The following is a 25788-nucleotide window of genomic DNA, read 5'->3' on the forward strand; positions in this document are numbered from 1 at the left end:
GTGGAAGGAGAATACAAGCGTCCGCTGGAACCCTGGGACCTTAACAGGGTGCTAACGGCTCTTCAGAAACCACCTTTCGAGCCGCTGCGGGATGTTTCTTTATCACGTCTTTCGCAGAAGGTGGCATTTCTAGTGGCAGTTACATCACTCCGAAGAGTGTCGGAGCTTGCAGCGCTGTCATGCAAAGCCCCCTTCCTGGTTTTTCACCAGGATAAGGTGGTTCTGCGTCCTGTCCCGGAATTTTTCCCTAAGGTGGTATCCCCTTTTCATCTCAATCAGGATATCCCCTTACCTTCATTTTGCCCTAATCCAATTCACAAATATGAAAAGGATTTGCACTCATTAGATCTAGTGAGGGCACTCCGGTTCTACGTGTCTCGCACGGCACCCCTGCGCCGTTCAGATGCGCTCTTTGTCCTTGTCGCTGGCCAGCGTAAGGGTTCGCAGGCTTCCAAGTCAACCTTGGCTCGGTGGATCAAGGAACCGATTCTTGAAGCCTACCGTTCTTCGGGGCTTCCGCTTCCTTTGGGGCTGAAAGCCCATTCTACCAGAGCCGTGGGTGCGTCCTGGGCATTGCGGCACCGGGCGACGGCTCAGCAGGTGTGTCAGGCAGCTACGTGGTCTAGTCTGCACACTTTCACGAAACACTATCAAGTGCATACCTATGCTTCGGCAGACGCCAGTCTAGGTAGGCGAGTCCTCCAGGCGGCGGTTGCCCACCTGTAAGAGGGGGCCGTTTCGGCTCTTTTTATCGGGGTATTCTTTTACCCACCCAGGGACTGCTTTTGGACGTCCCAATTGTCTGGGTCTCCCAATGGAGCGACAAAGAAGAAGGGAATTTTGTTTACTTACCGTAAATTCCTTTTCTTCTAGCTCCTATTGGGAGACCCAGCACCCGCCCCTGTGCCCTTCGGGCTGGTTGTTCTTTTGTGTACACATGTTGTTCATGTTGAATTGTTCCTTTGGTTCATGGTTTTCAGTTCTCCGAACATCCTTCGGATTGAATTTACCTTAGACCAATTTATAAGTTTCCTCCTTCCTGCTTTTGCACCAAAACTGAGGAGCCCGTGATCCACGGGGGGTGTATAGGCAGAGGGGAGGGGTTACACTTTTTAAAGTGTAATACTTTGTGTGGCCTCCAGAGGCAGAAGCTATACACCCAATTGTCTGGGTCTCCCAATAGGAGCTAGAAGAAAAGGAATTTACGGTAAGTAAACAAAATTCCCTTCTTTTCAGACTGAGCGAGTTCCATTGAATTTGACACCTAATATAGAAGAATATGGAGACTTCATGGAAGCAGAGGTACTGTCCACCGATGCCGAAGACTTTGAGGCCAGAGGCAGCCGTTTCTCAAAGTCTGCAGAAGAAAGGCAACGGATGCTGAGCCAAAGGAAGGAGGACATGGTGCAACTGGCCAGAAGGTGAAGATTACCACATACATTATCTTAAAGGGGCTGTCCACTACTTTTTACATTGATGGCCTATCCTTAGGATAAGTCATCAATGTCTGATCCTGGGGTCCCCAACTTTCAGCTGCTCTCGATCAGCATGTAGCCGGAAATGCTCAGTTCCAGAGCTGCTCAGTCTTCTCATAGCGGCCGGGTACTGCACATCCGCCTGCTATTGATCGGTAATACACATCCGTCTGCTATTGAGATCTGACTGGGAGGCAGATGTGCTGTACCCGGCCGAGGCCACTTTCAGAAGACTGGTTTGCCGCTGCCAAGACTAACATAAGCTGATTGGTGTGGGTGCGATGTGTCGGACCCAAGCTGATGAGACATTGATGACCTATCCTAAGGGTAGGCCATCAATGTAAAAGTAGGGGACAACCTCTTTAAGTAGTGGTGACACTGTAGAGGTGTATATTAGAAAGGTAGTCTGTAAAGTAAGCACTGAATGGGAGTTTTTGGGGAAGGGGGGACACTAGTTATGCTGCTCGCTAAGTCATGGATGGAGGATGACCGTGTGATACTGCATATACATATATACATTGCTTTCTTTTTGTCTTTTGATGATGTCCCCCCAGGCGTTATCTGAACAGAACTTCAGACGATGGTTCCTCTACGTCATCGGAAAGCGAGGTTTCGGACTCTGTCGCCCTCCGTCGGCGTATGCTGGCAGCCGCGGCCGAGCGCAGGATTCAGCTACAGCAGCCGCCGCCGCCTCAGTAATGGCCGGAGCACATACATCACCCGGCCTCGCTCTCCGTGCACGCAATGCACACAGACTTGTTCTGACCCAGCACCTTCCTCAAGAGCTGCGCTCCGGCTCCATGGACAGAATTCAGCTTTTGTAATCTCTATGGTATTTCTTCCTTGCAGGCCTCGTTTTTAGAACAAGAGGGGCCGATACTAGGCTCTGATGGAACTATACATTTGTTAGCGTCTCCGAGGGGGAAAAGTGACAGTATTTTATACAGAGGTAGAAGCCTCTGAGGACTCTAGATCTCATCATACAAGAAATAAAAAATACCCGTCCTCTCCTTTTATGCATTTTTCCTCAGCGACAACTAACATTTTGGCAGTGTTTGTGGATGAGAGGACCATGCCATCCTCACTCATGGCTGTCCCACAGCGATGGCATTTGTTTACAATGTTTGCAGATGACGTATGTTTCATAAACCCTTACGTCCGTTAGATCCTCCCCGGGAGTAATGGAGATATAACGCTTTACGATGGAGGACGATCTGTTACTTAATGGTATTTACAAGTGTTTGTGGCGAGATCTCGTCCAATGGGCTGTCATATATTGGGTAGGGGCAACTTATGCAAGCTAGTGATAGCAGGGGTGTTCACGGTTGCAGGTAAGTAGTTATTAAGGAGCTGGTTTCGTGTGAAATATGCGTTTGTGCTTTTGCCAGGTCACCTCCCCCTGCCACGGCTTCTGTTTCTGCCATAAACGGGAACCTAGCGTCATAACAGAATCACTGACTCGTTTTCTGTTAACTCCGTTTGTCAGTATTCTGCATCGATTATTACAATCAGCGTATTTTCATCGGTCCCCAATAGGCATGGTATGTTTTTGTATCTGTTACAGAGGATACAAGACCTGATATTTTTCCCTTTAAAAAGAACCTCTCACTTGCGATAAAAGGTAATTGTTACCTGGTGTAAATGCCGCTGTTCCCCCGAATCCGGCGTTGTTGTTATTTTGTTCCTACTCCTCTCCATTCCTGAGATATGGCTTTCTCTTTCCTGTATAAAACTCTAGTATTTTTAACCAACTGGGCTTGTCATTGAGAAGCATTGGGGTTCACGCCTACTTGGTAAAAACACGAGATTCATATACTGGGGAAAAGGGGCCATATCTCAGGAACAGAAAGGAGCAGGAAGACATAAGGGGCCATGTCTCCGGAATGGAAAGAAGTAGGAAAGCCGAAGGGGCCATATCTCAAGAACGGAAAGCAGCAGGAAGACAGAAGGGGCCATATCTCGGGAACGGAAAGCAGCAGGAAGACAGAAGGGGCCATATCTCGGGAACGGAAAGCAGCAGGAAGGCAGAAGGGGCCATATCTCAAGAACGGAAAGCAGGAAGACAGAAGGGGCCATATCTCAAGAACGGAAAGCAGCAGGAAGACAGAAGGGGCCATATCTCAAGAACGGAAAGCAGCAGGAACACAGAAGGGGCCATATCTCGGGAACGGAAAGCAGCAGGAAGACAGAAGGGGCCATATCTCGGGAACGGAAAGCAGCAGGAAGGCAGAAGGGGCCATATCTCAAGAACGGAAAGCAGGAAGACAGAAGGGGCCATATCTCAAGAACGGAAAGCAGCAGGAAGACAGAAGGGGCCATATCTCAAGAACGGAAAGCAGCAGGAAGACAGAAGGGGCCATATCTCAAGAACGGAAAGCAGCAGGAAGACAGAAGGGGCCATATCTCAAGAACGGAAAGGAGCAGAAAGGCAGAAGGGGCCATATCTCTGGAACGGAAAGAAGCAGGAAGCAGAATGGGCCATAGCTAAAGAACAGAAAGGAGCGGGAAGGCAAAAGGGGCCATATCTCAGGAAATGAGCAGGAAGGCAGAAGGGGCCATATCTCCGGAATGGAAAGAAGCAGGAAGGCAGAAGGGGCCATATCTCAGGAATGGAAAGAAGCAGGAAGGCAGAAGGGGCCATATCTCAGGAACGGAAAGAAGCAGGAAGGCAAGAAAAACAACCCTGGATTCAGGAGAACAACGACATTTATACCAGCTAACAAAAATACATATTTATGGAAAGTGACAGATCCTTTTTAGGATAAGCTGCTGCACAGTGTTATCCATGGTGTAGGGCAGCGTATGACATAGGGACAGAGAATCCCTTTACCGTGCACCACCTCTCCCACTCCACAATAGGGAACATGCGGGGTGTTTTTATGTTCCAACCAATCCTTTACCCTCCTGTAATCCTGCTGCGCTGATCAGGATTTTGTTACCTCGTGTGAGTTTGGTCTGATCTTTTTTAGTGTCTTGAGAAAGTGCAGTTCACATCCAGCTTTGGATCAGAAGGGCATAAAGGAAAATGGGAAGGGGTAGCCGATCCTTCATTTATTTCCAGCCTGGTTTGCAATGGGAATGTGTCCATTGCCCCCAATCGCTCAGGATTTGTCCATTGTCTGATCGCGGTCACCTCCGCCTGTCCATTTCGTTGAATTGTGAAATTAAGCTCCATAACGGATCAGTTTCAAGTCAATAGGACTGACTTTCTGCATCGAACAAGTTCATTTCAATGGGGGGGGACATACAGGATCCCCGTTCTCATGCTCGGTGGAGCCCCCCATGACCAGACTCTTAGTATCAGCTTTGACTCTGACTGCCGTTCTCCAAATCCACGTGTGCACATCGCTTAATCGAGCAGCGCTGAGCCCCCACATACGTTACTGGAACACGGATGTGCACCGCAGACAGAGCCTCGCTGCTAGGTACATTTTTTTATTTGATTTTTTTCTGATGCCTTTGCCGTCACAGGATGCTTTGTGATTTGGCTACTTCAATTTCTGGATTTTATTCTTGTAAAAATAAACTTTTAATCAGTGTTAATTGTCTGTGGTGACCTTTATCTATAACAGTTTATTAGAGGAGAGGTGCTTATAGTTTTCCATAATTAAAGTTTAATGATTGCTAGTGATTAGCGGGCACTACCATGCTCAGGTGCTCAGTACTCGTAACTAGTGATGAGCGGGCACTACCTTGCTCAGGTGCTCAGTACTCGTAACTAGTGATGAGTGAGCACTACCATGCTCAGGTGCTCAGTACTTGTAACTAGTGATGAGCGGGCACTACCATGCTGAGGTGGCTCAGTACTCGTAACTAGTGATGAGCGGGCACTACCATGCTCGGGTGCTCGGTACTCGTAACTAGTGATGAGCGGGCACTACCATGCTCGGGTGCTCGGTACTTGTAACTAGTGATGAGTGGGCCCTACCATGCTCAGGTGCTTGGTACTTGTAACTAGAGATGAGCGGGCACTACCATGCTCAGGTGCTTGGTACTTGTAACTAGAGATGAGCGGGCACTACCATACTCAGGTGCTCGGTACTCGTAACTAGTGATGAGCGGGCACTACCATGCTCGGGTGCTCGGTACTCGTAACTAGTGATGAGCGGGCACTACCATGCTCGGGTGCTCAGTACTCGTAACTAGTGATGAGGGGGCACTACCATGCTCGGGTGCTCAGTACTCGTAACTAGTGATGAGTGGGCACTACCATGCTCGGGTGCTCGGTACTCGTAACTAGTGATAAGCGGGCACTCCTCAAAATTATAAGACCTGTGTGAGGACTTGTATAATTATTATTAGTATATCATTTTGGGGGTACATATAATATTTTGTTCACTTTTTATTGAATGTTTTGTGGTGTAAAATGTTACAAATAATTATGCAGCGCAGTAAACAGTGTAAAGAAAAGAAAAAAAATGTTGAAATAGAAAAAATTCCTCCAGGTAAAGTAGAAGTTCATTCCAGTGCAACTACAGTGCAGCCATCATCTTCTATTACATCCAGCAATATAGTCCACATTTCCTACGCATTTCTGACTGTAAACCAGCCCCTACTCATGGAATAAAGTGCTGGATTTTTTGGCTGGAGGAATTTTCTCTATTGGATCTATACAGTGGGGGTGACTTTCTTCGTGCCAAGGATCACAGTCAGGAGTGAGCTGATGGTTCCTATTTGTATAATTACCAAGTTACCTTTATTCTGTGAGTCAGTACCATTATGGTGATATCGAAGTATTACAATTTCTCTGTCACTTCATTGGGGGACACGGGAACCATGGGTTATTTTGCTGCCACCTGGTGGCTGACACTAAGAATACATCTTAGTAATAAAAAAGAAAACCGAATCCTGCGCACCAGACTACATCGGGGGCAGCCGATATTCAGTTTAGATTAGTGTCATTCGGAGGCAGACATGAGTCGGAGTTTCAGATCGATCTTAGCCCTGGTTGGGTTAGGAGCCAACCTTCTCTCTAAGGCTGGAGTCACATATGCAGAGACTCATGAAAGTCTCGCATCACATCACCCAGCACGGCCTGATGCTCTCCGGACAGGATCATCTCAGCTGAATAGAAATGCATGCAGCTGACCTGCTCCTGTTAGGAGAGTGTGCGGCCATGCCGGGTGATATGACGCGAGACTCTTGTGAGTCTCTCGCAAGTGTGACTCCGGCCTTAGGCCGCTATCTCTTCTGTCCACATCTTTATGGAGCTCTTACCTTTTGCGTCAAGGGGTGTAACCCTTAGCAGAAGGGTACTACAAGCAGGAAACCTGAGGGATGGCAATTCTTCCTTCATCCCAGGAACAGTTTTAGGACATCCCACGGTTCCTCTATTCTCAAATTGAGTGACCAAGAGAAAAAAAGATCTTTGGTACTCACCGTAAAATCTCTTCCTTGTAACCTTCCTATATAGCACCCACCCTTGTTTTGGGCTCTGGGGGTGGGGGGGGGGGGGGTCTTGGTTTTGTTGCTCCTACTACTTGTCAGCTTCCCAAGTGTAGCCTGGTGGGGAGGAATCACTATTTTGTAAGATATATTCTGAGTATCTGTCCCCCAATGAAGGCTGCAAGAAAGATTTTACTGTGAGTGATAAAAATCTTTCTTTTTACTTTTTTTTTAATGAATTAATTAATTTACTTATTACACAATACCATATCATTTAAAAAAAAAAAAAAAAAAGGTATTTTGTATTGCTAATTTCTAGGAGATGTACATGTTACTTATCTTCTTACTGGTGGGCTTATTTCTAGAGATGAGCGATGTTCGACTCGAACGGTTCACCAATTTCAAGTTCGAGTGATTTTGGGCGGTGGTCAAGTCGTTCGACGAACTCGAACAATTTGCTGAAAGTTCGGTAGTTCGAGTTACGTTCGAGAACGGTTCGATCACCAAAAAGCGTAGCTAGTTACTAGCTGGCTTTTCACTGTAATAGTGTGAGTCACTGTGAATCATGATATTATCAAAATTAAGCGTATAGTGTGCGGGGGGGGGAGGCAGGGTTTAGATCAGTGCTGCTGAGTGCTGAAAGCCATTTTTTTCCCTCACCCTATGACGGCACCACGAGAGACGATCCGCCCATCCAGGACAGGAAACCTTCAGGTTAAAAAGGGGCGGTCCTCCCGCCGCTTTAGTTTGGTTTCCTGTCCTGGACGGATACCTCAGGATACGGCCCTGGAGGGCCGTGGATCTTCTGGACAATCTTACCCGGTCCCGACGGGCGGTTCTGGCGGCGGCACGGGTCCTGCCTCGCTCCGTTTGGGTGCCTGGAGGCGCCATGGCGGACCCCCGGGGGTTGCGTACATGAGCGGGTGCGGTGCATCAGGCGGCAGGGTGAGTACAGCAGCCGGCCGGTCCTTCCTGGGCGGCGGGGCTGCTCGCGGCCGCGTGTGCTGCACGCCGCCGCCATCTTGGAGGCGAGTTTTGTGTGCGGGCGTTGCGCATGCGCGGCGGTCGCACCTGACATGCGCTGACGTCGGCGGTGACGTTAGACCCAGTAAGTGGGTCTGGAGGTGCGGGAGAACAGTGCTCAGTTTGAAAAACGGCGCTCGGAGCTGGGGGAAAGTGCTCCAGTCCTCCAGAACGGATTGAGTGTTTGTTGCTCTGACAGCAGGGTTAGGAATATGGACAAAGATGGGCACCGTGAGGAAGACCGGCACTCGGTGCGTGAGTCCTCCTCCCCTCCTGCTGGCAAGAAAGCGGTGAAACTACCGGAGCGTCGCAGGAGCGACTCTGGCTCAGATGCCAGTTTATCCAGCAAACGTGGCACCCGGGCCACTAAACAGACCCGAGATGCATCTGACGGCAAAGGAGCCTCCAGAGGGAAGACTTTGATGAAAGCTCCTTCCCCAGAACCGGTACTGACCCTTCATCTCCTATGGGTGAGTGATCTTCGGGCATGTGTACCTGTTCATTGTTTTCCTGGTGTTGTGTCTCCCCTCCGTCCCTGTCATGCATAGGTTAAAAAACCACGAAAATGTACTGCCAAATCGAATAACAGGGAATGCGCCCTCTGTAACCGGGACCTGGCTCCGTCCTGGTCCAAACTGCTCTGCAAGAACTGTATCCAGCAGACCATTTCTGATGAGACTCCTGGGTTTGCTAGTGATCTCCGTGCCATCATCCAGTCCGAAGTCCAGAGTTCTCTGCAGTCCCTGAAAGAGCCTCCTCGTAAACGGCATAGACAGGCTTCGCCATCCAGTCGATCTGAGGGAGAGTGTGGGTCTTCTGGCTCTGCGTCTTCTTGCTCTGACAATGAGGCTAACGTCCAAAAGTGTTTCCCAGTAGAAGGCACGAGCAAATTGATTAAAGCTGTCAGGGACACTATGGGCATTACTGAGGAGAAATTGCAGCCTTCTGTCCAAGATGTGATGTTTAAGGGTCTGGAGCATAGACAGCGCAGGACCTTCCCGGTCGTGGACAAGATACAGGCATTGATCTCCAGGGAATGGAAGAAACCGGATAAGCGAGGTTCTCTTCCAGGCGGCTTCAAGCGCAAATATCCCTTTGAGGAAGCAACCTGTTCCCACTGGGATAGGGCACCCAAATTGGATGTGGCAGTGGCTAAAGCATCAAAAAAGTTTTCCATTCCCTTTGAGGACTTGAAGGACCCTATGGATCGGAAGGCGGATGTCTTCCTTAAAACCGCATGGGAGTCCTCAGCAAGTGCTCTCCGGCCGGCCATTGCAGCTACTTGTACGGCACAGTCTCTGGCGCTGTGGTTGTCCGAATTAGAGGAGAAGCTGAGGACCAAAGTTCCTCGGGACGAGATTATTTCTTCTCTACCCAGACTGCAGGGAGCAGCGGCTTTCATCTCAGATGCATCGGCAGATTCCACTCGGCTGGCTGCTAAGACCGCGGCCCTTTCTAATGCGGCTCGTCGGGCCTTATGGTTGAAATGTTGCCCGGGGGATCTGCAGGTTAAGTCTAAGCTGTGTTCCATTCCCTGTCAGGGCGAGTTTCTTTTTGGATCAGTTCTGGATGATGTCCTTGAGAAGACTGGGGACAGAAAAAAGAACTTTCCAGCCCCGTCCTTTCCCTCCTTCAAGCGGTCCTTTCGTAAGAAGCAGTTCACCCGCAAGTTCACCCTCAGGAATAGAAGTACCTGGTCGGATCGTAAGAAGGATGATAAGGGGTTCTTGTTCAAGGGCCCTTCCCAATCCAAGAAGTCTTCCCAATGACTCCCTTCCCCAGGTGGGGGGGAGATTGACCTACTTTCTTCCGGCCTGGGAACGTATTTCTTCGAGCCCGTGGATTCTCAATATCGTCCGCACAGGTCTGACATTTCCATTCCACAGTGTTCCTCCCAGGCGCTTTCTCCTGACATCCCCGAGGACGTCCCCGAGCGAACAACATGCCTTGGAGGGGGAACTGACGTCCCTATTGCGCCGGGCGGTCCTGACGGACGTCCCATTGGCGGAAAGGGGAGAGGGGTTTTACTCCCCTCTCTTTTTGGTCGGGAAACCGGACTGCTCCTTTCGGGTCATCATAAACCTCAAAGGCCTGAACAGCCACCTGCAGATCTTGTCCTTCAAGATGGAATCAATGAAGTCCACAATCAAGTCTCTCTACCTGAATTATGGGGAGATAAGGTATGCACACCAGTGACTATGCAAGGGGAATACATGTAATAGCAGAAACTGCTGTGTGAATACTGACATGAAAAATTCAATAGCTATATGTAAGAATGAAATGTGAAAAATGGAATCTGCATTACTGCCATGAACATATGAATCAAGAGAAATTTAGCTACTGAATTGATCAATGCAATAGAGCCCCAACACTACGCCAAAGTATTTCTCTACGTTGGGGTCCCTAGCTTGTGTGTGTCCTCTCATGCAGTTAAAAAACTTACCGTGTATGGGAAGCTGAGACCCAGGCTATATATACGATGTGGATTGGCAATAGGTGTGTGTGGGGAGGGTTCCTAAACGAAAAACAACTAACAAATAAGAAATAACGTTTGGAACTCCATTCTATGTCTGAACTGGGTGCAAAAACCTTTTTTAGGTTTTTGCACCCAGTTCAGACATAGAATGGAGTTCCAAACGTTATTTGTTAGTTGTTTTTCGTTTGGGAACCCTCCCCACACACACCTATTGCCAATCCACTTCGTATATATATAGCCTGGGTCTCAGCTTCCCATACACGGTAAGTTTTTTAACTGCATGAGAGGACACACATAAGCTAGGGACCCCAACGTAGAGAAATACTTTGGCGTAGTGTTGGGGCTCTATTGCATTGATCAATTCAGTAGCTAAATTTCTCTTGATTCATATGTTCATGGCAGTAATGCAGATTCCATTTTTCACATTTCATTCTTACATATAGCTATTGAATTTTTCATGTCAGTATTCACACAGCAGTTTCTGCTATTACATGTATTCCCCTTGCATAGTCACTGGTGTGCATACCTTATCTCCCCATAGTGATGTTTTTAGGTTTTTGCACCCAGTTCAGACATAGAATGGAGTTCCAAACGTTATTTCTTATTTCTCTACCTGAATTGTCATATGGCTGTCCTGGATCTGAAGGACGCGTATTATCATGTTCCCATCGCTCCTCCCTTCCAGAAATATCTCAGGGTGGCGGTGATGCTCGAGGGGTCAGTGCGTCATCTGCAGTTCAGGGCCTTACCATTCGGCCTGGCAATTGCGCCCCGTATCTTCACGAAGCTCGTCCTGGAAATCACTGCCCACCTGCGGGAAGACAGAATTCTCATTATCCCGTATCTCGACGACTTCCTCGTGGTAGGGGATTCAGCGAACCATTGTACTGCCGTGCTTCAGACTGTATGCTCAAAGCTGGAAAGTCTCGGCTGGATTTTGAACAGGGAGAAGTCAAGGTTGCTTCCGGCCACGGTGCAAGTCTTTTTGGGGCTTACTTTGGACTCTCTCCTCCAAGAATGTCGTCTACCGCCTTCCAAAGTGGAGAAGATTCGCTCTCTGGTGCAGCAGGCGGTGGCGGTTCCGCACATGTCCCTGCGACGGGCTATGTCTCTTCTGGGCTCCCTGACCTCTACTCTCCCTGCAGTGTTGTGGGCTCAAGGCCATACCAGAGCCCTCCAGTGGGACATTTTGGGACATCAGTCGTTTCTGGGGGACAGGTTGAACACTCGGATTACTCTGAGCTCCAGCTCCATCGCCTCCCTTCACTGGTGGCTGGTTCCTGCGCACCTCACACGGGGAGTCCCATGGTCTGTCCCGGTTTCCTGAATTGTGACCACGGATGCCAGTGTGTCCGGATGGGGGGCTCACCTGCTGGACCGTCCGATTCAGGGTCTCTGGTCACCCAGGGAGACGGCTTCCTCCTCCAATATCAGAGAGCTGCTGGCTGTGGAACGGTCCCTGACTGGACTTCTCCCTTCACTGACTGGTCACCATACCCGGGTGTTGTCGGACAATCAGGTGACGGTGGCTTATCTGAACCATCAGGGGGGCGCAAGATCCAGGTCCCTTATGTTGATAGCCGACAGGATTCTGCTACTGGCAGAAACTCACCTTCTGTCCCTCACTGCTGTTCACATCAGGGGGAAAGACAACCTAGCGGCGGATTTTCTGAGTCGCACTCGCCTGCGCGAGGGGGAGTGGGAGCTCAACCCGTCCGTCTTCAACCTCATCACGGCCAGGTGGGGGGTTCCAGCCATCGACCTTTTTTCCACCAAACAGAACAGGAAGGTTCCTCTGTTCTGCTCTCTCAATCCCAAGGAACTTCCGTATGCTGTGGACGCCCTGTCAATCCCGTGGGACTTTCCCCTTGCTTATGCGTTTCCCCCACTGGTCCTTCTCCCCGCAGTCCTGAAAAAAATCAGGGACGACTGGGCCAGAGTCCTTCTGATTGCTCCCTTCTGGCCAAAGCGACCATGGTTTTTTTGGCTGGTTCGGATGTTCCTGACCGACCCGTGGGTCCTCCCAGAACTTCCGAATCTCCTGTCCCAGGGACCTGTGTGCCATCCTCCGACAGTCAAGTTGCACCTGACTGCATGGAATTTGAGAGGGCGTTACTGATCAGTAATGGGTTTTCTCCCAATTTAGTTTCCACACTGTTGGGTTGTCGAAAGCCTGTGACAACCAAGATCTACTGTAGGACTTGGAGGAAGTTCTTATCTTACTCTGGCGCTAGTGTAATCGGGGAGGGTCCCATCCTGGAATTCCTGCAGTGTGGGTTGGACAAGGGGTTGGCGGTTAGCACACTCAAGGTCCAGATCTCCGCGTTAGCAGCACTCTACAATTATGATGTCACGGGAAACCTAGTTCGCGCCAGCGTCCTAGATGGGTAGTCTCCCTTCCCCCTTGGGACCTTAACCTGGTTTTGGGGGCCCTGACGGATCCTCCGTTCGAGCCCCTTGGCTCCATCTCTGTTAAATGTCTTTCCTTAAGACGGTCCTCCTGGTAGCCCTGACCTCGGCCCGTAGGATTAGCGACATTCAGGCCCTTTCTATTGACCCACCTTACACTCAAATACTGGACGATAGGGTAGTGTTGCGCCCTGACCCTGCGTACCTCCCCAAGGTGGTTTCTCGGTTTCATACGTCCCAGGAGATTGTATTGCCGTCCTTTTGTGCTAACCCAACGCGTGCGGAGGAAAGGCGTTGGCATTGTCTGGATGTACATCGTTGTCTTATCCAATATCTGCTTGTCACCAGTTCCTGGAGGCGGGACAAGTCTCTGTCTCTTTCCAGGGGCCTACGAAGGGGGTTAAGTGTTCCAAATCCACACGCTGGCCAGGTGGATTCGGGACGCCATTGAGTTAGCTTACACGACTAGGGGTGCTGCTGTTCCGGTGGGTCTGAAGGCACATTCCACGCGGGCTGTAGCATCATCTTGGGCAGAACGGGCGGATGTTTCCATTGCTCAAATTTGTAAAGCTGCCACATGGTCCTCACTCTCGACCTTTTATAAGCATTATAGGTTGGATCTTTCCTTCTCCGACCTCACCTTTGGGAGGCGTGTTCTACAGGCTGTGGTCCCTCCCTAATTTTTTTCTTCGCTGTAATTCTCTCGTGGTGCCGTCATAGGGTGAGGGAAAAATACGTAATTACTTATGGGTAATGTGTTTTTTCCGAACCCATGACGGCACCCTTATATTCCCACCCTGCACTGGGGATTGTTGGTTGGTTCACTTTCCTTTTTCCTTCTTCCACAATTTTACTGGTGGTGGCCTTATACTAACCTGTTGTTTTTTTTGAGGTCCTCTCATGCTCTGTAATCAAACTGAAGCGGCGGGAGGACCGCCCCTTTTTAACCTGAAGGTTTCCTGTCCTGGATGGGCGGATCCTCTCTCGTGGTGCCGTCATGGGTTCGGAAAAAACACATTACTGGTAAGTAATTACGTATTATTTCCTTTTCCTCAACCGCGCGTACAGTGGGGCGGGCCAGGCTGTCAGCCAATCACAGACACACACACACATCAAAGTGGATTTTTGCCAGACAAGCAAGGGCATGCGTCAGAGGCTGTGCATGTCTCATGTCCTTACCTTATAAGACACGGCCATTTTCCCCATCGCCGCCATTATCTCACTGCTGCGGGTGGGTGACAGTCACCACTCCTGCTGCTGCTGTGTGCGCTATAGACATACAGTGCAATCTACACATCGCTTTAGGGATTAGGGACTACTTGTAATTTCAGCTTTTTTCAGGGCTGCATTACAGCCGTTCATAGCCATTGTTGCTAGGCAGGTCTGTGCCAGCGCTGTGCAGGGGTTTATATAACAGCGTCTGGCTACATCAGATCAGGCAATTCCTTGGTGCATTTTTTTCTTTGGCAGGGATAGAAAGTGAAGCTTCCTCTCCTGTCAACCTAGCTACAGCACCTGTGCATTCTACACACCTGCCCATGTTTGCTACGCAATTTTGATTGCAAACCGTGCTGACACTTTTAGGGCCATAGTTTCATTGTCGGGGATAGTCAGTGTTGGTTCTTCAGCTGTCAATAAAGCTAGACCACCTCTGCATTGTACACCACCTCTCCATTTTTGCTACAACACTTTAAGTGTCCAATTTGGTCACAAACAAAATGAGTGGTAAAATGACATGCTGGTGGAAAGGGGAACAGGCGTGTTGGAAAGGGAAAAAAAGTTTGTGTCCGTGGGGTAGGTGGTAAAGCTACAGTAACATCTGCTGAAGAAAGGCCCATCGTCCAGCAAAAGTAAGATGTCTACTACTTTCTGTGGATGTTCTCCCTTTTTTACTGCGCCGAACAGCTCTACCAAAGGTAGATGATGCACAAAAAAAACATGTTTGAATGGATCTCAAGTGCTCCAACAAGTGTCCTCTCCTCCACCTCAACTTCAACATCCAAAAAACAACAGTTCTCTGAGTTGTCACCCCAATCGCACTTGCTTTCTACCAGCTCTCAAGTCTCCACCCGCCCTGCAGAGTATGTTGTAACCGAGATGGCTGAGTCTGCAGAGCTGTTCAGTCACACTATAGCCTGGGAATCAGAGGTCTGCTCCTGCTCCCAAGCTACTGTGAGTACAAACCAGGAAATGATCTGCAGTGATACCCAGACGTTTTGTGAGTCAGATTCAGGCCCTGATGACCAAGTTTCTGAGCATAATGTAGACCCTCATTCCCAAACTGTAACACCTGTTGGTGGAGACAATGAGGAACATACTGATGACGATGAGACTCAGATACCCGATTGGAATGACAATTTAACTATTCAGTCAGGGCAGGAAGAGGTTAGGTCTGAGGGCGAGGGGAATGCAAACACACAGGTTGATGATGAGGTTGTAGATCCCACTTACTGTCAACCCACAGTCAGGCACTCGAGGTCAGCAGAGGCGGTGGAGGAGGATGCGACTGATGACGAGGTTAGCTTAAGCCTTCCTGGACAAAGACTAAGTACTGGAAGGTACGTCAACAACTGCATCCTCAGCCACAACTCTGCCTCTGAGCACAAGTCGGGGTGGCTCTGCAGGTCGCATGGGCTCTAATAGTTGCCTAGCCTGGTCCTTTTTTGACATCGCAAAGGATCACCCAACTTGTGATCTGTAAGATTTGTCGCCAATCTGTAAGTAGAGGCAAAAAACTCACTAGTTTGACTACTTCGTCCATGAACCGTCACATGAATAACAAGCATAAGTCCCAGTGGGAAGCTCACTGTGCTACAATGCGGCCTAGCGGAGCGTGCCAACCACCGTCTGCCCATTCAAGTGCATCCGCGCGCTCTTCATCCTCTATGACTGTGGGGACAGCTGTCACACATGTTTTTCGACGCAGACCTTCCACCTCTTTAACCGCAACAGGCAGTTTGATTGGCAGGTCGTCAGTTGTTTTGGAAGGGGAAACAGGTGATGGTGTAGAGCTCTCTCACACATCGAGAGCACCAACTTTGGATGAAGGCAACATCATGTCTCCGCCTGCACTTTCCTCACAGACCAGCAGTTTTCCAGGGACACCATACTCAACGCCGTCTCCGCACAGCAGCCAGATCTTGGTCCCTCAGATGTGGACAAGTAAAAGACCATCTCCTCCTAGCCATGACAAAGCTAAGAGATTCACTTTCACCCTCTGCAAGCTGTTGGCTACGGAAATGCTGCCTTTCCGCCTGGTGGACACAGAGGATTTTTGAGACCTTATGTCCATCGCTGTGCCCCAGTACCAGATGCCCAGTCGCCACTACTTCTCCAAGAAAGGTGTGCCTGCGCTACACTAGCATGTCGCACACAACATCACCGCTTCCTTGAGAAACTCTGTGTGTGACAGGGTGCATTTCAACACCGATACTTGGACCAGTAAGCATGGACAGGGGCGTTACATGTCGCTGACTGGGCACTGGGTAACTATGGTGAGAGATGGAGAAGTGTCTGCTGTACAAGTCCTGCCTTCCCCACGAGTTGTGCGTCAATCCTCTGTATGTCCAAGTTCCTCCACTGCTTCTACCTCCTCAACCTCGTCTGGGTCCTCAACATCCGCCCAAAGCCTGTCTGGTCAGGCCACCCGCGTTGTAACTGCGCACAAGTAATCCCGCACACCTCCTTACTATGCTGGCAGCAGAGCTCAACGGCATCAGGCGGTCTTTACGTTGAAATGTCTGGAAAATAAGAGTCACACAGCTGCCCAGTTGTGGTCAGCTCTGGAGAGCGAGTTTAGTAAATGGTTGTCTCCATTCAACCTGCAGCCAGGGAAGGCCGTGTTCGACAATGCTGCAAACCTGGGTGCAGCCCTACACTGGGGCAAGGTGACACACGTGCCTTGTATGGCTCACGTGTTGAACCTTGTTGTCCAGTAATTTTTAACCCACTATCCCTGCCTAGATGGGCTTCTGCACAGGGCACGGTCACTCTCTGCTCACTTCCGCCGTTCAACCGGCACAGCTGACAGACTTGCATCGTTCCAGAAGTCTTTCGGCCTGCCGGTTCACCGCCTGAAATGTGATGTGGTGACACGCTGGAATTCGTCTCTCTACATGTTACAGCGACTGTGGCAGCATCGCTGAGCCCTGGTGCAATACGTCATGACGTATAGCCTGGGCCAACGAGATGCAGAGGTGGGGAAGATCACCCTGATGGAGTGGTCTCAGATCAAGGACCTATGCACCCTTCTGCACAGTTTCGACATGGCGATGAATATGTTTAGCGCTTACAATGCCATTATCAGCATGACAATTCCAGTCATTTACATGCTGGAGCACATGCTAAACACTATTCGGAGTCAGGGGTGGGACAAGAGGAAGGGGAGGAACTACAGGAGGATTCATATGCGGAAGGGATACCAAGATCTACAAGGTCCAGACGTTCAGCATCACCAAGGCGGCAGGCATAGGACGGTGGGGGAGAGGGATTAACAAGGGCGCATGGTAGCAGCCAAACTGTTGAGGAAGGTGCAGGAGCCCAGGAAGAAATGGAGGACGAACTGGCGATTGGCATGGAAGACTCAGCAGATGAGGGAGACCTTGGTCAAATTTCGGTTGTTCGAGGTTGGGGGGAGATGTCAGAGGAAGCAAGCACCTCGACACCACCACAAACACAGCGAGGACTTGGTCCGCATGGATGCGCAAGACACATGAGTGCCTTCTTGCTGCACTACCTACAACATGACCCTCGGATTGTCTGAAATAGAAGTAATGATGACTACTGGCTTGCCACACTATTAGATTCCCGGTACAAGTCCAAATGTGGCGAAATAATTCCAGCCATAGAAAGGGACGCACATGTGCAGGAGTATCAGCAGAAGCTGTTACTCGATCTTAGCTCGGCTTTTCCACCAAACCCCAGTGGTGCACGGAGTGAATCTCCCAGTTGTAACTTGACAAACATGGGACGGTCTCGTCATCAACAGTCTACCCGTACCAGCAGCACCGTATCTGGTGCTGGTAACAGCAATTTTATGGAATCGTTTCATAATTTTTTTAGACCCTCCTTTGCAGGGCCACCAGAGACAACAAGTCTGACACATAGTCAACGGCTGGAGAGGATGATACAGGAGTATCTCCAAATGAACATCGATGCCATGACTTTGCAAATGGAGCCTTGCTCATTTTGGGCTTCCAATCTTGAAAAATGGCCAGAGCTCTCCACTTACGCCTTGGAGATCTTGTCGTGTCCAGCTGCCAGCGTTGTCTCTGAACGTGTCTTCAGTGCTGCTGGGTGTGTGCTGACAGATAAGCGCACGCGTCTGTCCAGTGACAATGTGGACAGACTGACGTTCATCAAAATGAACAAGTCATGGATCCGCAAGGAATTTACTACCCCTGTGTCATCCTGGGGAGAGTAAAGGCTTGTGGATTTGGAATGTGCTTGATGCAAATCAACATGTCCACTTTGCAACTGGGAGACAAGTGATGCCACTGAAGGGGTGGGTGTGTGTGGCCCAATTTTTGGAAAAAAAGGGAGACTCTGCTTGGAGTCCACTTGCTGTGTTTTACATGATTTTAGAAGGGCGCGTGCCATGCCTATATCTGTGTCTCCTCTTTTTACTCGTCCAGCTGTTTTTTGTTTCGCATGAGTATATGTCCTTGTCACTTTTCCATGTGTTTGTGGTGTCTTTGGAGTTGTTTGTCACCTTTTGGACACCTTTTGAAGGTGTTTTCTATGGGTTTGTATGTGTTTGTGTTTGCCTGCCATTGTTTTCAAAGGGGTTCGAGTTGGTTCGGCGAACGTTCAACGAACTTGTCCTCCGTTCGACGAACCAAACCGAACTCGAACTCTAGGGGGGTGGCTCATCTCTACTTATTTCTTGCAGGACGATATGTACTTTTGATTAAATGATTTTGGGGACCTTTTTGAGGTTTTTTTTTTTTTTGTCAGTTTTCTTTTATTCAAACAAAAAGCACAAAAAAATTTTGAAATTGTTTTCATTAAGTTGGTTAAAGGGTTTGTCTCCTCTTCTTTCTTCAGGAGCGCACCTCACCTCTGCCTCCTGGCTTCCTGCTTGTGAAGGGGGCTCCTGTTCAGACCATTGGCACGGTTGAGTCACTGATATAAAATGTGCACTCTCCCCAGGTCCCTCTGCAATGAGACGTATACAGGTACTGAGGAATCTGGACAGTTGCAGAACACCTCTTGCCTAGATAACTGGACCCTCTGAGACTGTAGGGTGGCACTAACATTATGCTATAGAATTTTTTTTTTTTTTTTTTAAAAAAACCCTGTTCTTAAGGAATTTTATATGATGTAGATTGCAAAGTTGATGGTTTTTATGAGCTCTCTGTAATTAATCGTGATGAGCGGGCACTACCATGCTCAGGAGCTTGGTACTCGTAACTAGTGATGAGCGGGCACTACCATGCTCAGGTGCTCTGTACTGGTAACTAGTGATGAGCGAGCACTACCATGCTCGGGTGCTCAATACTCGTAACTAGTGATGAGCGGGCACTACCATGCTCGGGTGCTCTGTACTCGTAACTAGTGATGAGCGAGCACTACCATGCTCGGGTGCTCTGTACTCGTAACTAGTGATGAGCAGGCACTACCATGCTCAGGTGCTCAGTACTCGTAACTAGTGATGAGTGGGCACTACCATGATCAGGTGCTCAGTAGTCGTAACTAGTGATGAGCGGGCACTACCATGCTTGGGTGCTCTGTACTTGTAACTAGTGATAAGCGAGCACTACTATGCTCGGGGGCTCAGTGCTCATAATTAGTGTCGAGTGGGCACTACCATGCTCGGGTGGTCAGTACTCGTAACTAGTGATGAGGGAGCACTACCATGCTCGGGTGCTCTGTACTTGTAACTAGTGATGAGCGGGCACTACCATGCTTGGGTGGTCAGTACTCGTAACTAGTGATGAGCGGGCACTACCTTGCTCGGGTGCTCTGTACTTGTAACTAGTGATGAGCGGGCACTACCATGCTTGGGTGGTCAGTACTCGTAACTAGTGATGAGCGGGCACTACCGTGCTCGGGTGCTCGGTACTCGTAACTAGTGATGAGCGGGCACTACCATGCTCGGGTGCTCTGTACTTGTAACTAGTGATGAGCGGGCTCTACCATGCTCGGGTGGTCAGTACTCGTAACTAGTGATGAGTGGGCACTACCATGCTCGGGTGGTCGGTACTCGTAACTAGTGATGAGCGGGCACTACCATGCTCGGGTGCTCTGTACTCGTAACTAGTGATGAGCGGGCACTACCATGCTCGGGTGCTCTGTACTTGTAACTAGTGATGAGCGGGCACTACCATGCTCGGGGGCTCTGTACTCGTAACTAGTGATGAGCGGGCACTACCATGCTCGGGTGCTCTGTACTTGTAACTAGTGATACGGTACTCGTAGCGAGCAGGATGGACGCAACTTGAGTACCCGAATATAATGGAAGTCAATGGGGAACTTGAGTATTTTTCCCAGAAATTGTCTGCGAACATTTCATAATCACTATTACAATTTCATATTGGAGAAGTCTTCAGGCTCCTGCGCAAATGCTTTGGAGAATCCGTTTGCTCCCTACGTGCGGCAGAAGGGTACCCAAGCCTTTTTCAATATGCAGGCGTCTACACATCTACAATTCACTGGCACATTGTTAGATGAACAGCGGCTGTAGCTGATATACACAATTTATTATGGAGGGGAACAAATTAATCCTGAAGGTATGGCGGTATGAGAACCGCACAGCCTGAATGACCATCTAATCCCTCCTTTGTCAGCACCGGAGTATTCTGATGTAATAGTTTCATATAGATCTAGGTAAGTTCCTGCTATAACCCTTGCCCTGTATCGACAGGTTTTTTATCAGTTTGTTTTTAATATGTGACTAATAAACCTGTATATGAGGGAATGGAGTTTAGGAATGTTGAGGTTTGGTGTGGCGTAGAGCCATGGGAAGCGGCCGTAGGTTCGGTCATCCACATTCCCTTACTGCAACTCTGAGAAGTTCTGTGAGTTTTCTCATCTGCAAATCTACTTACATAATCACCAGTTTTGTCTGTTCCCCTATTCCGTCATGCACCGCGGCATTGTCCGTTGCGCAGCCGCAGTTCGAACGATGTTCCGCCTTCCGGGTCCTCACTGCACGCACGCATACACAACACAGCAGACACACACAGCGCACGCAGCAGCAGACACCAAACACGTACACACACAGCGCACATGCATGTATACACTGAACACAGACACACACACTGCTGTATACTCACCTGTCCGGGGCCGCCGCTTCTGGTGTCAGCCCTTGACTGCAGTTGAATGCTTTGTGGTGCTGTAAAGCATTCAACTGCAGTAAAGCCATGACATCAACCTACAGCGGCCGCTTCGTACACCGGACGCTATCACGGAGGAGTCTGTGTGCTGCAGGTGGAGGCTCTGCAGACACGGAGGACAGGTGAGACACTGCATAATAGGGGACAGATGGGAACCAGCAGGAGCACAATGTGCTGATTACTGCACAGGACATCAGCCTCCACACCAGATCTGTGTGCCGCCATCCCCCCCCTCCACCATATCTGTATGCCCCCAGCTCCCCCCACCAGATCTGTATACCCCCAGCCACCCTTACCAGATCTGTATACCCCCAGCCCCCCTCCACCATATCTGTATATCCCCAGCCCCCCTCCACCATATCTGTTTGCCCCCAGCCCACCTCCACCATATCTGTATGCTCCCAACCCCCCCACCAGATCTGTATGCCCCCAGCCCCCCCCCCACCAGAACTGTATTCCTCCAGCCCCCCCACCAGATCTGTATGCCTCCAGCTCCCCACCAGATCTTTATGCCTCCAGCTCCCCACCAGATCTTTATGCCTACAGCCGCCCACCAGATCTTTATGCCTCCAGCCGCCCACCAGATCTTTATGCCTCCAGCCCCCCCACCAGATCTGTATACCCCCAGCCCCCCTTTACCAAATCTGTATGCCCCCAGCCCCCCAGGACTGTATATCTCCAGCCCCCCCCACCAGATCTGTATGCCCCCAGCTCCCCCCACCAGATCTGTATGCCCCCAGACCCCTCCACCAGATCTGTATGCCCCCAGACCCCTCCACCAGATCTGTATGCCCCCAGACCCCTCCACCAGATCTGTATGCCCCCAGCCCCCTCCACCAGATCTGTGTGCCCCCAGCCCCCTCCACCAGATCTGTGCCCCGAGCCCCCTCCACCAGATCTGTATGCCCCCTCCACCAGATCTGTATGCCTCCAGCCCCCCCACCAGAACTGTATGCCTCCAGCCCCACCCACCAGAACTGTATGCCTCCAATCCCCCCCATTGGATCTGTATGCCTCCAGCCCCACCATTAGATCTGTATGCCCCCAGCCCACCCATTAGATCTATATGCCACCAGCCCCCCCACCAGATCTGTATGCCCCCACCACCATATCTGTATGCCCCCAGCTCCCCCCACCACCATATCTGTTTGCCCCCAGCCCACCTCCACCATATCTGTATATCCCCAGCCCACCCACCAGATCTGTATGCTCCCAACCCCCCCACCAGATCTGTATGCTCCCAACCCCCTCCACCAGATCTGTATGCCCCCAGCCCCCCCCACCAGAACTGTATTCCTCCAGCCCCCCCACCAGATCTGTATGCCTCCAGCTCCCCACCAGATCTTTATGCCTCCAGCTCCCCACCAGATCTTTATGCCTCCAGCCGCCCACCAGATCTTTATGCCTCCAGCCGCCCACCAGATCTTTATGCCTCCAGCCGCCCACCAGATCTTTATGCCTCCAGCCCCCCCACCAGATCTGTATACCCCCAGCCCCCCTTTACCAAATCTGTATGCCCCAAGCCCCCCAGGACTGTATATCTCCAGCCCCCCCCCCACCAGATCTGTATGCCCCCAGCTCCCCCCACCAGATCTCTATGCCCCCAGACCCCTCCACCAGATCTGTATGCCCCCAGACCCCTCCACCAGATCTGTGTGCCCCGAGCCCCCTCCACCAGATCTGTATGCCCCCTCCACCAGATCTGTATGCCTCCAGCCCCCCCACCAGAACTGTATGCCTCCAGCCCCACCCACCAGAACTGTATGCCTCCAATCCCCCCATTGGATCTGTATGCCTCCAGCCCCCCCATTAGATCTGTATGCCCCCAGCCCACCCATTAGATCTATATGCCACCAGCCCCCCCACCAGATCTGTATGCCCCCAGCTCCCCCCACCACCATATCTGTATGCCCCAGCCCCCTCCCACATATCTGTATGCCCCCAGCCCCCTCCCACATATCTGTATGCCCCCAGCCCCCCCACCAGAACTGTATGCCTCCAGGACTGTATGCCTCTAGCCCCCCCCCCACCTGATCTGTATGCCCCTAGCCCCCCCTCACCAGAACTGTATGCCACCAGCCCCACTCACCCCTGCTCCTGTCAGCACTACTAAGCATAGACAGATATTTATTCCACCACACTCTTGATGAGATAGCATCGGGCCTATTTCTAGTGAGACCATAAATGGCAGCAACCTCAGCGGTTTAGTGTAATTTGCACACGCACAAAAAAAAAAATCATGTTTTCCTTCATTTGTGTTTTAGATGAGGGGGAAACTTTGCTGAAAAGGATTAATCTAATGTGTTACATCCAACTGGTAAGAATGGGATTGGGAGCGCTCCATAGGTAGAAGAAGGTAATCAGCGCAGCAACGTGGTCAGCACCATATTTCAGTATCTTCTGCTTATCCTACATTGCTATGTTGTAACATTGATCCTTCCAATTCATTTGCCAACACCAAAGTTATGTTAGTGGTGGCTAATACTTGTTTCCCTTCACCACGACAGTACCACCACAGAGAGAGGTCCACCCATATTAGGACAGGAAACCCACTAAAATAAAAGGGCAGCTCCTCTCTTCCGCATCAGTTTCGGTTTCCTGTCCCGGGATGGGAGACCCAGAAGAGCTCAGGCGCTGCCACTGTGAAGGACGGCGAATCCTGGGGTTTAGCTAACTGGAAGATTGGCTGCATCCCCGACCTCAGCCCTGAAAGCGTCCCGAGGGTATTTTTTTTTTACCTTGGAGGACAGGACAAAGGGATGGACTTCCCTGTGTAGATCCTCCTTGCCCTCTGAGAGCCAGAAGAAATTACGTAGTTCCTGTATCCAGAGATCAATAGCCGAAGAGGAACCTGACTTTGCTTCCAGTCTTAAGGAAGTAATAAGAGCAGAAGTCAGGGAGTCCCTGAGGTTTTTCACTGTCCTTTATTACAAAACCCTCCAGCAAGACCCGAGTACAGGACTGGGAGTCAGATTTAGCCTCAAGTTCCGCTTCATCTTCTTCTGCTTCATCTTCTGAGGATGATGTGGTGGTCAGACCGTGCTTTCTGAAAGCCGACGTTAACCACCTAGTGAAGGCTGTCAGATCTACGATGTGTCTGGTGGAAGTGAAGGAGCTAAAGTCTCTGGAGGATCTTATGTTCAGAGGACTGGAACATAAAAAGCAACGTTCCTTTCTTGTCAATGAAAAAAAATAAGAAATTAGTGGAGGAACAGTGGAAAATATTTGATAGAGGAGGGCTTATTCTCCCTCTTTGTTTTGGAAGAAATATCCTTTTCAAGAAGAGGATTCTTCCCTATGGGATCATTGTCCTAAGATTGATGTGGCAATAGCCAAGGTCGCGAAACAGTTCTCTCTGCCATTTCAGCATCTTGGTAATTTGAAAGATCAACTGGACAGAAAGGCGGACACCTATCTCAGATCAGCCTGGAAAATGTCTGCAGGAGCACTTAGGCCGGCAGTCGCAGGTACCTGTGTGGCTAGATCTTTAAGGGTCTGGCTTCAACAGTTAGAATACCAGGTCAAAGAAAATGCCCCTCACGATCAAGTCCTCACGGCCATACCTTGGGCTAAAGGGGCTGCAGCTTTTTTGGTGGATGCATCTGCTGACGCCCTACGATTGTCAGCACAGTCGGCCGCTTTGTCTAACTCAGCAAGACGATTGTTGTGGTTGAAGGGATGGCCAGGTGACTCCCAGTGTAAGGCGCACTTTGCACACTACGACATCGCAGGTGTGATGTCGGTGGGGTCAAATCGAAAGTGACGCACTTCCAGCGTCGCTCTCGACATCGTAGTGTGTAAAGCATTTTTGATACAATTAACGAGCACAAAAGCGTCGTAATCGTATCATCGGTGTAGCGTCGGTCATTTCTATGAATTGGGAAAGACCGATGTTGTTCCTCGTTCCTGCGGCAGCACACATCGCTGTGTGTGAAGCCGCAGGAGTGAGGAACATCTCCAACCTTCGTCCCGGCCGGCTATGCGGAAGGAAGGAGGTGGGCGGGATGTTTACGTCCCGCTCATCTCTGCCCCTCTGCTTCTATTGGCCGCCTGCCGTCGCTATGACGCTGCACGACCCGCCCCCTTAGGAAGGAGGCGGTTCGCCGGCCAGAGCGACGTCGCAGGGCAGGTGAGTGCATGTGAAGCTGCCGTAGCGATAATGTTCACTACGGCAGCTATCACCATGATATTGCAGCTACGACGGGGGCGGGGACTATCGCGCTCGTCATCGCAGCATCGGCTTGCGATGTCATAGTGTGCAAAGTGCCCCTAAGTCCAATGTGCCATGCCTTGTGAAGGAGAATATGTTTGGTAAGCCTCTTGATGACATCTTAGAGAAGGCGGGAGATAGAAAGAAAGGGTTTCCTACCTATTCCTTTGCCCCCTTTAGGATCTGTACCTTCAGGAGGAAGGTTTCTAAAAGGTAGCCAACAGCAACCCAAGAGGGCTGGAAGGATAACGAGGAAATGGTCAGGTTTCATGTTTGGACCTTCCGGAGAAGGTAAGAAGTCAGCGCGGTGATGCTCCCATCCAGGTGGAAGACTCTCCTCCTTTTTACCCGCCTGGAGCCACATCTCTTCCCATGACTGGATTCATGGGATTATTAAAGATGACCTCAAGCTTCAGTTCCATTTGACCACTTGGCAGGTCAGAGGAAAAACTGCTTTCCCCGCAACAAGAAGTG

The 25788-nt window shown here is 50.2% G+C and overlaps 1 protein-coding gene across 1 annotated transcript in view; it reads left to right on the forward strand.

The window, feature by feature from the left end:
- The window catches only part of AMFR (autocrine motility factor receptor), a 47340-nt gene extending 42326 nt beyond the window's left edge, over window positions 1-5014 (forward strand). The window contains exons 13-14 of the mRNA XM_075325803.1: window positions 1237-1421; window positions 2030-5014. Coding sequence (XP_075181918.1) covers window positions 1237-1421; window positions 2030-2174 — 330 coding nt within the window. The 3' untranslated portion in view covers window positions 2175-5014. The remainder of the gene's footprint in view (window positions 1-1236; window positions 1422-2029) is intronic.
- The last annotated feature ends 20774 nt before the right edge of the window (window positions 5015-25788 follow it).

The sequence above is a fragment of the Anomaloglossus baeobatrachus genome, chromosome 10 (assembly GCF_048569485.1).
Source record: "Anomaloglossus baeobatrachus isolate aAnoBae1 chromosome 10, aAnoBae1.hap1, whole genome shotgun sequence".
In the NCBI taxonomy this organism is placed as follows: domain Eukaryota; kingdom Metazoa; phylum Chordata; class Amphibia; order Anura; family Aromobatidae; genus Anomaloglossus; species Anomaloglossus baeobatrachus.